This window comes from Fundulus heteroclitus, chromosome 3, assembly GCF_011125445.2.
Source record: "Fundulus heteroclitus isolate FHET01 chromosome 3, MU-UCD_Fhet_4.1, whole genome shotgun sequence".
NCBI classification, from domain to species: Eukaryota; Metazoa; Chordata; class Actinopteri; order Cyprinodontiformes; family Fundulidae; genus Fundulus; species Fundulus heteroclitus.
In genome coordinates, this window is record NC_046363.1 from 38,714,263 (window position 1) to 38,727,686 (window position 13,424).

Genomic DNA, 13,424 nt, shown 5'->3' on the forward strand with positions numbered 1-13,424 from the left:
ACACTTTTAACCCGTTGATTAAAAAAAACATAAATATTTAAAAATATGTAAAATTCTAATATTTTCCTCCGTATATTATCTTTTGGACTCCTAAAAGCAGGTCCAACTGCATAAAACCAGATTTCAATAAAAAACACAGTACATTAGAGCAGAAACGTGCAACAGCGAAAGTACCGGCTGATCATCCAACAACAGCTCAGAGAAGCGTTGTGGGAGCCGTTTTATCACATAGCTTCCTGTAAAAGTCAAAACCTCTCAGCTTATCTATCTGCCCAAGGTTAGAAACTTTACAGCCTCCTTTAAACCTGGTGCATAATTAAATACATCAACAGACAACAATCCAGCTTCAGTCTAGCAGCTTTCAGCAGTGATGACGGGTTTGTTGATAACGTCTCTCTTCATGCCTGCAGGAGCTGTCCCACCAAGGCAGGGTTTCTGTCCCGGATCAAGGCTGACGCAATGTCAGCGACCCGTGACGCCGACCTCTCCCACTGCTCTGTATCCTGCGGAGACAGGAGGAAAAAGAAGGACAGGGGGGGTCAGGACCCACAGGCGGCAGGCGGCTACTGTAGTCCTGGAGTGGCAGAATAAAGCTTTGCCATTCTGAGGCCTTTTCCACCAAGCCTTGCCTCCATCTGAGTCTTTGAAGCAATAAGAAACAACAGCAGCTGATATAGATGTGTGACCAAAGGTTTCTAAGTAGCACAAATATCAGTTTTTCTATCACTTCAACATATGCGCAGAAGAACAACTTAAAGAATTTCAAAAGATTAAAAATATACATTAAAAAGAGCCAATATTTAAAGTTTTTCTATGTCTGTGCCAAATCCTGAATTATGAGGACCCATTTAACATCACTGAGACTCCCACTTCAGGTCATTAGCTTCTATTTCTCCACTTGATTTTTTTGAGATAGTGGTTCTCAGTGAGCATAAGATGAGAAGCCCAAAAGCCAAAAAAATTTTAATGTTCTGTTCGTTGAGAAAGTTCCCCCAGCTCCATCATGCTGGAAAACACAGAGATAACCATCGCACGTCTCCTGGGTTGTTGGAAGAAGTTGCTCTTGGAGGATGGTTTTTATGCCGCTCTTCAGTCGTGGCAGTTTTCAAGGGAAGAAGTGGAGGAAAAAAGCTTTATCGATGGGATGAGAAGCAACAGACAGTTGGCAAGGCATCAGGATGCTTCACTGTTAGCACATCACAGGACTAATGGTGGCTCTCACCTCTGTTCTCCACACAAAATGCTCCAGGTGTCCATAACAATTGAAAAGATGTAGGATTAAACATAGAAAATAACTTCTTCTAGGTTCTGTGGTGTCAAAAGCAGTAATGCTCGCCCCTGAGCTTTGCTCTTTAAGCCACTCTGGGAGGTCCTGAAGCCTCCATTGACCTTGGAAAGTGCCTTGAGAGGACATGTATCATGAATTGGCGCTATATAAATAAAACTGAATTGAATTATTCAATGCAACTAAACCTTTCTTACTTTTCTTGACGATCCAGGAAACTGCAGATGAGAATGTTGCAGCAAAAAGAACAGTTTATATTATGTAAGATTAATTTTATGCAAATATCTATGCCGATAAACAAGAAAATATCCTTTAAAGCGCACCTGTCCCTCTTTTCTTACAATCCATCTGCTAACTACATCAACAGAGAGAATTCAGCTGGAATCACACTTTCACCTGAGTTTCACATGTGCTGGAGAGATAACTAATTTGCTTTTGTTTTTTGCAATAAATTAGCAGTCTGGACATAGTCAGAAAACAGTATGAGTTGTTACCAAATAACCAAAACCCACAGTTTGCAAAAAAACTTTGTTTAGTAACACAAATACGACCCGCAGATGTAAAGTTTCACATGCACGCTCACATTTTCTATAAGACATTTCTCCTGCCTGCAGAGATATCTTCTTCAATCAACACAAGGAAGCAATTTTCCAAAAGAGAAAAAAAAAATAAAAAGCCACATAATTAAAAAAAAACTTTAACTCTCCCCCTAAACTCCTCCAGGGCTTCTGAACGGTACGGCCAACTTTGAGCTTTATCATGCATGATATTAGACAGATCTGCTGCAAACCACACATTAAGACAAACAAAGCCTCACATTTGATGTTCTTAGAAGGGCTCCACTGTTGTGGTTGTTTTGCTTTTGTAATTCCTCTCTTCTGTACCTTTTTTCCCCCTCCTCGCTGCAGACTGGCTGCATAATGCAATTTTAATAGTTTTCACTCTCCTGACTTCATTCCTCCGTCTACAGCGACTCTCTGCTTTGATTTAGAGTTTTGATGAGGCCCAAGGGAGACGTGCATTTTTCTTTTTTAAGTAACCACAGAAAAGCGTTTCTATGTCTGAGCAGTCCTCCGGTTCTACACATAGAATTTAGTTCTAACTGGATTTTACATGAATACCTTGAACTTTAAGGAAGTTTTTGACGGAGCATAGGGGAGAAAATATAAATTAAAATATTTACTGGGAGAAGTCCCAGGTTCATAATGTGCAGAACTAAGCCAACAGTGCTACACATTATCAACCTAGCTTACCAGGTTAGCCCCATATACTTCAGTGCATTTAACTGAGCTTTGATGTGATAGACCTATATAAGGTACTGGATAATTGTGACAAGCAAAGCAAATTTTAATGTTGTTTTACATGTAAATATCTGAAACATTTGACCAGGATTTGTTTTCAGAACCCCATAACTCTGATGCCTCTAAATAAAATCAGGTGTAAGTTTAATTTGCACGTTGGAGAAGTTTGAGTGCAGGGAGTTGGGTTCACATAGGAGGGAATATTAATCTGAGAGCAAAAATATCCTTTTTATGCTCTAAAATGTTGTGAAGGAAAATCCCCCAAGTGTCAGTTTGTATGATTAAAGTGGAAGAAATTTGATGGTTTTGAGGCATGTTTTTTAGACATTAGTGTATTTTTTGTGAATGTTCCTGAAACAATCTGACTGCAAAGACAAAGACGTTACAACTTTTTACAAGACTGTATTTTTCTTACACATAATCTACATTGAAGTTTGTTATTAACAAAATAGGAACCGTTTAAAGGGGTCTATGTCATCTTACAAAGCACTGTTCTCTTGTCTTGCACATTTTAAAGTGCCATCCAAAATATAATAAATATTCCAATTATGTTTACTATAAAGAAATTGATTGGGTTGATTTGTTAATAACAATTATCTCTCATTTCTGCACCGACTAAATGCACTAAAACAATAAAATATTTATATTTAATGCTTTTGAAACATCTTTACCAAGGGTCTCAATGATTGTGGAGGACATGTACATTTAACTCAGCGTTCAAACAATAGTATACAAAAATTCATGAGACGAAGAGATGGGATTCGAAGAAACAAAACATTTTCAATGAGAGGCTGAAATGGGTGTTTTTTTTAACTTTCAAAGATTTCAACACAGTTTAGCTGCTTGAAAGAAGAGTACCGAAGTTATTATATGGTACACTATATGGTACGTTATATTACTTAAAAACTTGTTCTATTTATATTATCATTTCTAACATAGTAAAGTCAAAACTTGAAAATTGTTAACCTGATCCAAAAATAACATTTTCTTCGGGCCTTCATTGACCTCATTGCTAAAGTATAAGGATCGGCTGGTTTGTGAATGGCTGAGGTTTGAACAGGATCAGAATGGAACCAGGCCTGACTGAGGTTAATAAAAAAATAAATAAAAACAGACCCAGAACTTGTGCAGCACGTCTGTCCGATCAGTATCAGAATGGAATCAGATTCAATTCAATTTTCAGATGACGCCGAACTTCCACACCAGCTGTACAAAAGGAAAGCCAAGGCTCTCAACCTCATATCGTTTAAAAAGTAGAAGATGAAAAAGTAACTAAAATATGATTATGTATAAGCACTCCCTTTACTTTGTTAGAATTGGTTCATATTTACAATGAAGACCTTTGAAGGCAGGAGAAGTGCACTGAAGAAACTGTTGCCCTGTTTTCTTTATCATTTGTCAAAGTTACTGTTCTGTGGTTTTAATCACTGCTACAAAAAGGAAGATGTAAATCTGATTGCATCTTTTTATTGTCTGTCAGATCAAAGCATTCTTTAAGAAGTTATCTGAAAGTGGTCACATCTTCACACAGAACGTGTTTAAGATCTGCACGTGTTTGGAGGAGCTCTACGGCTGCAGCGTAGATGAATGAGGTGAGCGAGGTCATCAGACGATTGCCACCCAGGGAAAGCAAGGAGATTTCGCTGCTCTCATCAGGCATATTGAAGACAGCTACAGCAATCAAAATACAGCTAAGACCTCTATTGTTGAGCTTTGTATTCGAATATGAGTGGGGGAAAAAAACACTGGATTTTGCACAAATTTCTCAAAAATAAGCAAATCACAATCATTGGGGAGGATCAAAGTTTTTGAGCCTGTCCTGGCTCCAGCACTGAATCATTCCTAGCTTTAGAAACGTGGCTTTTGAAATCTGAACCTTGTCTCATAAACAGCATATTAAATCTGGTAGTTGCTTACACTGTGGAACGAAAATACGACTTTAGTTGTTCACTGAGTCGTGGCACATCTTAAAGTAGTCACGGGTGCCACTCAGGCTTAAAATGTTATTAAAAAAATTGAGGGAGTTACTTTTCAGCAACAGACTTTGAATACTCAAAGCTTTTTGTGTATTCATACGCTCTAAGGATAAACATGACATTAAAGTAATTAAAGCTATAGTTGGTAGTCCTGTTCAGAAACACTTTTTGTTTTACTGGGTGAACTGGTTCTTCCATCCTGGAACTGGTAAATGCATTACATATTCACAAGAAGGAAGTTAATAAATTTGAGCTCTGTGGGAGCTGCACCCCTGTAAAAATTCTGACCAATCCCTGCCATTTGGTCCGAATGGCAGGGATTGGTCAGAGGATTGGTCCTGCCCACACCCCCCTCTGTCCCTCGAGTTCTGGGGGAATCAATTTTTGGGCTTCAATAGCTCCCAAGCTTCTAATAAAGAGGCTAAAAATTTGCTCTTCCTTATATGTGAAGAAAATACATGTAAACAAAGTTATAATGAAACTGGCCAGGGTAAAAATGTATGTGTGACTTTTTAGCAGAAGTGATGAGCAGGGGACAAGATGTTTAATTCCTTACTCTAGAGAACATGCCTCCATTGCCTTAGAGTCCAGTGTTGTGCTTTATAAAGTTCTTCTCAGCCATGTGCTTTATAAAGCACGCAACCAATGCATTGCACTTGGTGATGTATGGCTTGAGCTGTTCGGCCATGGAAACCTATTCCATGACGCTTTCTGTGCACTGTTTTTGAGCTAATCTGAAGGACCATCAGTTTATGGGGCCTTCCACTCTGTGGCTGAGTTGCCATTGTTCTCAATCCCTTCCACTTTCTTATAATACCAGTGAGAGTTGACTATACTTAGATAGGAAACTTTTCAACAAATTTATCTGAATAATTTGATAGAATTAACTTTGTAAAGTGAATTGAGATGACATGATTTATGAGTTGCCACTGCGTAAATAAACTGAATTCAAATGAACTACGGAATATTTAGGAGTTAGGAAATGTCATCACTGGACTTGTTGCACAGAAGCACACTGGACATCACTGAGCTCTTGGAAGCAACCCTTTCTTTCATAAATGTTTCTAGGAACAGTCTGCATGTCTAGGTGATTGACATGCAGACTGTGACCATGGAAGTGATTAGAACACCGGATTATTTGGATGGGTAAGTGAATACTTTTTTAAAGTGTATGACCTCTAGCTTTGACTTGAGATGGTTTCTTACTGTCTGACAAAACAAAAGAGCTACAAAATGGAGAAACCAGCAAGGTCAAAGCTGAATATTTCTATCTATTGCAAAATTGCTCTGCTGAGGGATGTTTGGACTGACATGAAATTAAACCTCAAGGAAGGTTTTAGATGAAACCCGCACACGAATTAATCAGATTGATAGCCCTATTTAAGATAATTGGCAGGGTTTTGTTACTTACAATGTAAATTTCATTTTCACCTGCACCAAAAAAACAAAATCGTGACCCAGAGCCAAAGAACGACCTGCAGGAGACTATTTTGTCTTTATTTTATTACAGCTTGTTTTTACAAGATTCACTTTACCATTATTGGACGTGAGGGAATCCTACTTTCCACTTCATAATGATTAACTGCCACAAATCCACACTTAAAGCATTACCCTGCCAGACGGCTCATAATTTATATGCATTAGTGAAAAAACCATCATTAGCAGTGGAGGGTCACATTAAATGGGAGAAAGTGACACACTTTTTCCCCAAATTTATAGCAGAGCAGCTGTTACTTCAATTACTGATTTGGCCAATCTCTTGGTGGCCTAGTGGAGTTTATGTATTTTCTTTTGCTGCAGTAAAATCCTCTCCCATAAATTAACTGATAGCAATGTCAGAACGTACAAACACTGCTGTGTATAGTTTGATCAAGCGTCAATTTAAAAGCAAAAATCACTCCCATCTGTCGAAACGCACAAACACATGCAAAGGCCATGTTGTTCCAAGCTGTGGCCACAAACATATGGAGAGGAATTTAAATTATTAGCTTCTAGTTTTGCTAACTGTTGAAGGGAAAGAGTCTGACGAGGCGTGAGGAGACAGCCCTTTGAAACAAAAGCAGAGGGAGAACACGGAAGGAGCCCAACGGGGGGACCACACAATAAGCAAAGAGCCTCTCACTCTCAAATCTTAAATGCCTCAGCTGCAATCAACCTTACCATCTAAGCGGGGGGTGTAGTAGATCTTCTGCCCCGTGGGAAGTGGGCCAATTTTGAAGCTGAAAAGTCCTAAATTTAGAACCTTTCAGTGACAATTTGCATGTCAACACTATTGTGGAAAAACCTGGCATGACGCCTGATCCAGGCACGCTGGAAAGAGCAGTTAGACTCACAACAGCTACCATAACTAAAGCGTCCAAGAGCATTAGGAATTTTTACTGCTTCATTTCATCATCCTAATATGTTACTGTCAAATAACTAATAGTTTTCTCATCCACTTGAGGGCAGTATCACTGCCAGGACTGAAGCCAGACAGCGTTCTCCACACAGGGAGTCTTAAAAGAAAGAGCAGCCACCTGCCTTGAACCTCGCTGAACATTACTCTTGCATCTGTCCCGTAACAGATGCAGCCATTTCCCAGAAAAACTCTCCCCAAATCACCGGAGCGCTCCTGAAACCCGGTGATACAATACTGGTAAAAACACCAATTGCATTAGTCTGTGCAAAGATAGTGTTTCAAGGGTTCTGACAGCTCATCCCTGAGTGGGTTTTGTGGTAGCTGTGCCCTCCCCTCTACTCTGTGTTTACTGAAGACAGGCAGTAGCTACGGGGCTAAAGTGAGAACAGAGATCCCAGGTTCAATTACTGGTCAGGGTAAAAGTGTGGGAGCCCTGACTTTTACACGGCTGAGGTCCTGTTGAGGCTCATATGAGATAAACACTGATGTGTTTAGTTTGAAAATATTGAAAGCAACTAAGACAATTTAAATTTTGTGTGTAATTTAATGAACAGGGTGCTGATTTATTTATACCATGGTAAACGGAATTTTTGACAGAAAAGTAGTGAATAAAACACCTATATGTGATACACAGTTAAAAGTATTCCCACCTTTCAAAAATAAAGAATATTTATTGTCATTATGCGTTACCACATTGAACTTTTTTGATGAGACAGACACCTAGTCAGAATGCACATAGATTACACATCACACGCTGACACAAGACACAATCTTTCCAAACCATTTTTTCTGAAATCGGTGAACTGCACTAACCAACAACACTTCCTGAGAAGCTTAAAGTGTGCAAGTAGTTCTAATAGGACTCGTTTTTGGGTCAAGAAGTCAGATAGCAGTCCCTTTACTAACAATATAGATTATTGTGCAGCTGCATGAGTGCATCGCATGACTGCTCCATTGTTTGATACACTTATGCAGAAAGTAAAATATGGCGCAATAAATGTAGATCTTTAAGTAACAGAACTGTGCAATATGCATGGATGTCCAAAGAGACATTCCCTGAGAAAACTTTAGTTGTTAGGTTTTATCTACTTAAAGGGACAGTGTGTTTTTAATTAGCAAAAATCAAAAAGTATTGCTTTTATAAATACATATTCTGGCAAAGCCTAATAATATCACATCAAAACCACAGGTAACGTAATAAAAAAAACTTAGATAAAACAGTTTTGCTCATACAGTGTGTGGTGTCACAACACACAAACAAATTTCACAAGGATCATTCAGACATCAACTGGAAATTTTACAAAACCTGTCAAGATCAAACGTGAGTTCAAAGTAAATAAACATGGACGACTGGGAAGAATAATGGTCATAGTCTGTGGACTCATTTTAACAGAGAAAAAACATAAAAAGTAAAGGCATTAGTTAAAAGGAGTGGAGACAACAAGACAGGGGGCTCTATGTTTGCTGCATTGTGTTACCAAGTTGAGCAAGTTGGGCCCCGATAGTCAGGGCCTGTCGGACGGGGGAGATTGGGGCACAAATCGGGCTAATTATCCTGCCATGTGAATCAGCCTTTAGGGTTGCAACAATACATGCAGCTCAGAATATGAAATGATGCACATTTTTTAGATAATAAAAGTGAGACAAACTTTCATCAATGCTTTAAGCAAACCAGGAATCCCTAGTTGTTTTTATTTTTTTTTACAAATCAAAACCTGTGTTTTAAGAAAAATCTGTAATCAGAGCATAATATCCTTGTTGAACATAAAGTGCAAAGTGCAACCAACAAACAACTGTCCATGTATTAGACTGTTTGACCACTACTTAATGCTGTGGCAAGATTCTTGAAACTTTCTGGTAAAAAAAAAAAGTATGATTATATAAACTCTAAAAAAAGTAATACAATTAGATTATCTCACTGAGAGAGAGGCTGTGCTGCAGGAACAAAGACAGGAAACATAAGCCCCATTTACACTACCCTTTTTTAACCGTGCCCAGAACGGTCCTAGCTCGGTAACTGAGATAATTTTCGAGTGTAAATGGATTGCAAACCAAACTGAACCATGCCAGAGACAACCGGCAAACAACGAAATGTCACAATTATGACGAAACATAACTTCATGAATGTTACGGGTGCCGCCATTTTTATTTGCTTGATTCCCCCTTTCAATCCTAGAGAGCTGTAGTACCGCAGATCGTCACTAGGAGGCGAGGAACCGTGCTAGCGTGATGTGTAAATTGTCGTAAGAACCAAGCTCGGCACGGTTAACTGATCCAAGCTCGGTCCGAACTCAGCATGGATCGGTTAAAAAAGGGTGGTGTAAATGGGGCTATAAGCTGCTTCTGAGAAGGTACCCAGCCAAGTCTAACCAGTAAGGCAATCTCTAGAGTTCTTTCCATGGTGGTTCCGAAACTTTGAACCCTGCATTTTTCCCCTCTCAAATCTCTTGTAGATTAATTACTCACAGAATAATGTTTTAAAGACTTTATTGATAATTTTTCACTTGTAGCTAATGAAAACACAACATTTAATTAGAACATTATGCTAGACCAATAAAAATGTAACTTTTTAACACAGACAAATTTCCCCTCTGTGGGACTATAAAGAGAAACATTTATACAGAAATATGGATTAATACTTGTTTATAGTTGGTTATTTCCAATAGGTACTTTAAATCTTAACAAACGAGAATTACTGAAGCTCATGTTCTAATTTATTGAATATGAACTTATGTTTTCAATCCTGGGAATGCCTTGGGACCCTGCAGAATGAGTTGGGGAGGGCCACTGGGTAAAGGTCTGTCTGGTTTTTGCTACTGTACTGGCTATCCTCAGCTAACACGGATGAACCTTAGGTTTGATTAACAGCATGGAAAGTAGAATTAGCAGTAGTATATTTGCTCTTTAGATTTGTTTGATCATCTCTTTTGACCTAAATACATTTGTATTAAGAATCATTAGTTATCCAAAAATGAAATAAATTAACTGCCAGATCCAGATGTATTTTTTTTCTGATAATCTGTCAATTCTACTGAAATATAATCATTTTTCATTGATACTAAATACATCCTCATTCTGAGGTGAGTAGTAACTAGTTACATTTACTCAGTTACATTTATTTGAGTAACCTTTTGAACAAAATGTACATTTAGGAGTAGCTTTACTGTACCTTTTATTTTTAATTAATATAATAAAAAATATAGTCCTACTTGAGTCAAATTTCTGACTACTCTACCCACCATGAGTAACTTCACTGAAGAAAGAAAATACTTAATTTCACCAAAAATGCACCAGAGAGACACATCTACAGTTTATGTTAAAGTGAGACTTCTTGTTTGAATACAAGCTTTGTTGTTCTAATTTTATTGTCTCTCTGCTGAGCTCTTTGAACCATGTTGAGGACAAGCGAACATAGAGTAAACAGTAAAGGTCACTGTTAAAACAGTGCAAAAGTACTTTGCACTGTTTTAACCCACAGCACCCGTATATACAATAACTGCATTAAAGTATTGGTTTCATTGGTGTTATGTTGGGGGGGGGGGGGGGGGGAGGGGGGAAATCAGAAAAAGGATTTCTGCTGTCTGAATGTGTTATTTTATAATTGTTGTTTTTTAGTCATTGTCTGGACAGAAGCCGCTATCCGACCAAGAGGTTTGTCGGATAGCGGCCAAACCCAGCTTCATCTGGACGGGACCTCATTCATTTATGTAAATTAACATTAGGGCTGGATGATATGGACCAAAAATAATATCACCAAATTTTTAAGCTGAATGCTGATAGACGATATTGATCTCAATATGTTATTATTTTCATTAGTAATTAGAAAAAGACATCTCTGAATCAAAGCTTCATCCCAAAAGTCTCATAGACACATTTGTTAAACAGCTGTAGATAGATATGAAAAACTGAAAATGTACTTTCTTGAATATATAAAAGTATAACTCCAATGCATCACAGATCAACTTGATACAAACGATATAGTCTCATCTTATATCTTTTTTTTTTTTAAATCTCAGTATTTTAAAAATCTCGATATAGTGCCTAGCTAATATACCGTATTTTTCGGACCATAAGGCACAATGGAATAAAAGGCGCATTAAATATTATTTCCAAGTGTGTAATATCACTCTGCCCCTTCACGTCCACATATTCTCTATCTGTCACTGTCAGGAGGACAGAGTAGCTCGACTACACTGCCTTGTATCTACCATAAGGCCAAAATAAACGTAAGTTTTATACTGAATTAACTTACAAGGTTTATTGTTGTTAGCGCGTACTCCGGGCGCGGGCTGCCTAAAGGCTTCCACATACTCGGGCGTACTGTGCACATACTGTGAGCTTGGTGGACTCTGAGCTGACTCTCCATGTAAGTTTTACCCTTCATAGTCGAGTGTACTGTTGCCTACATATCTTGTGGCAAATTCCTACAATTCCCACACTTTCTGCCAGTGGTAAGAAGCGGTGGAATGGATGGTAAAATGTATGATTAGCTAGCTGAGCACCTAGAGACGTTTCTGTTCCAGCAGTCTCCCACCTGTCAGTGAGAACAGAGAGGGACCGTGATGCTGCGTCCTGGATTTCTTGGAGCAGCTCAGTGTATCAAGCTCAGAGTCACATATGAAACAGTTTGATATAAAGACTTCTTGCTGCCGAGAAGTTTATAGGGTGAAACGAACCGCACAGAGTCCGCCTCAAGTACCCACGGACCTCACAAAATAAATAAAAACACAGAAGGAGATAAACATAAGCTAAATAAATGATGAATCAAACATCTTGTTTTGAGGTTTTTCCCTTTCTTTACCTGTACATTACAGATCAACATGAAGAGAGAGACCCTTGAAAACACTTAAATTGAATACATGTTACCATTTCCTCCTCTATCTCTGGTGTACACAAATATCAGCATAACAAGAGCGCTGAGCTATACAGACAGAAGTTGGTCCGAGCCAAGCTGAGAGAGAGAGAGCGAGCTGACGCTGACATGAGATGACAGAAACATAATCATGACACGTCTCTAAGGAATGCATTTTATTGAATTTCGCCAAGTATTTAGATCCGTTGCCGCAGTGGCTGTGCTTCAGACGTCTGCCTCAATTCATCTAAAAATGACAGTAATGTAGGAAAATAAACGTCTGTATTGAAGACTATGTTTGTGGAGCGTTCTCAGATTTTCCAAACATCTGCGAGAGCCCAACAGATTTAACTCCTGTATTTATACCTGCTTTTTAAATCCCCCTGGGGGAAGAAATGCTGTCACAAACCCCCTTCATGGGACAGTGATATCGCTCTTTCAGCACGGGTTTCCAAAATATCCTGTCTGGATCGGACAAACAAAGCCACGTCCAATAGGTCCTCCATTTCTGTATACTCTGCGAGTGACGGCACACTGAGGGGGTCTGCATTTCCACTGTATCCCCTCAGTGAGAATTTTGTTAAACAAGCTCTGATGAGAGACGACTTTGTTTGAATTCGAATCACTGAAAGACAAACCTCAAAACAGAGCGCAGAACAATGGGACCTTAGTTTCAGAGGCATGAAAGCATGAAGGCACGGGCTGGGTACACAACCACACACAGTCTGTGCAGATGCCTCATTTACTTATCACACTGTATCCCTTACAGAATCCCAGGGAAGCCAGAAACACTGCACCTCGCGGGGCAACCGAGGTCAGCTGCAGGTGCAGGAAAACTTGAACAAAAACAAGACATTTATTAGATCCTGGGTTTTCGTCGGCATGCACTCGGGCCAAGCGTTAGTGTCCTCCGTTCCACCCCTGATGCAAGCACGAGATTGTCATCGCAGTGCGCAGTGAGCTGAACACACAGAGGTGCAACACTGCGTTTTTGAGCTGTTGTCAAAATACCAGAACGCCACAGACTAAACATCACATCTGACCTTAAAGGAACAGATAGTCTTTTTTCCCCCAGACATTGTGCACAGTTTCGGGGGCAAAGATAATGGGCAATTTTAATTAAGGGTTTTAACTCATTCATATAGTACAAATTCAAGCGTTCTTGAAGGAACACTCTTATTACGCCAAATGAAGCCTTGCAAGTTCTCTCCATGGAGCGGGAGATGGATAGGAGTCTGTAATGCTGTTGCTTCTGGCAGTATTATATTCCAGAGCTTGGAGCTAGACACTGGAAGACTCTCATGAGGATGTTAGCCAACAAAGAGATTTCACCTTGTTTTTGCTGAATGATCGTGACTTGAGTGAAATTCACTGTGGCTTTCTTACACATGCTACTCTTATGTTCTTCATATAACTGCTTGAACCTAAGGTGCTTAGCTAGTATTATGACTCTTCAAGATTGTCAGTTGTGATCTTAAATTCCTGTTTAAAAAGAAAAATACCTGGTAGCATAGTAAAAAAAATAGGGGATAGATTATCTTCTTGTTGTTAATGGCTGGAAATGTTAAACCAAAACCCGAGCCTGATGAAAATTGTGCTTTTGCTACACCAG

At 39.0% G+C, this 13,424-nt stretch overlaps 1 protein-coding gene across 2 annotated transcripts in view; it reads right to left on the reverse strand.

The window, feature by feature from the left end:
• Positions 1-6: 6 nt before the first annotated feature.
• crppa (CDP-L-ribitol pyrophosphorylase A) overlaps positions 7-13,424 on the reverse strand; it is a 51,073-nt gene continuing 37,655 nt past the window's right edge. For both annotated transcript variants that reach the window (XM_036135343.1, XM_012876018.3), the window contains exon 10: positions 7-503. In XM_036135343.1, the coding sequence (XP_035991236.1) occupies positions 399-503 (105 nt within the window). In that variant the 3' untranslated portion in view covers positions 7-398. The remainder of the gene's footprint in view (positions 504-13,424) is intronic.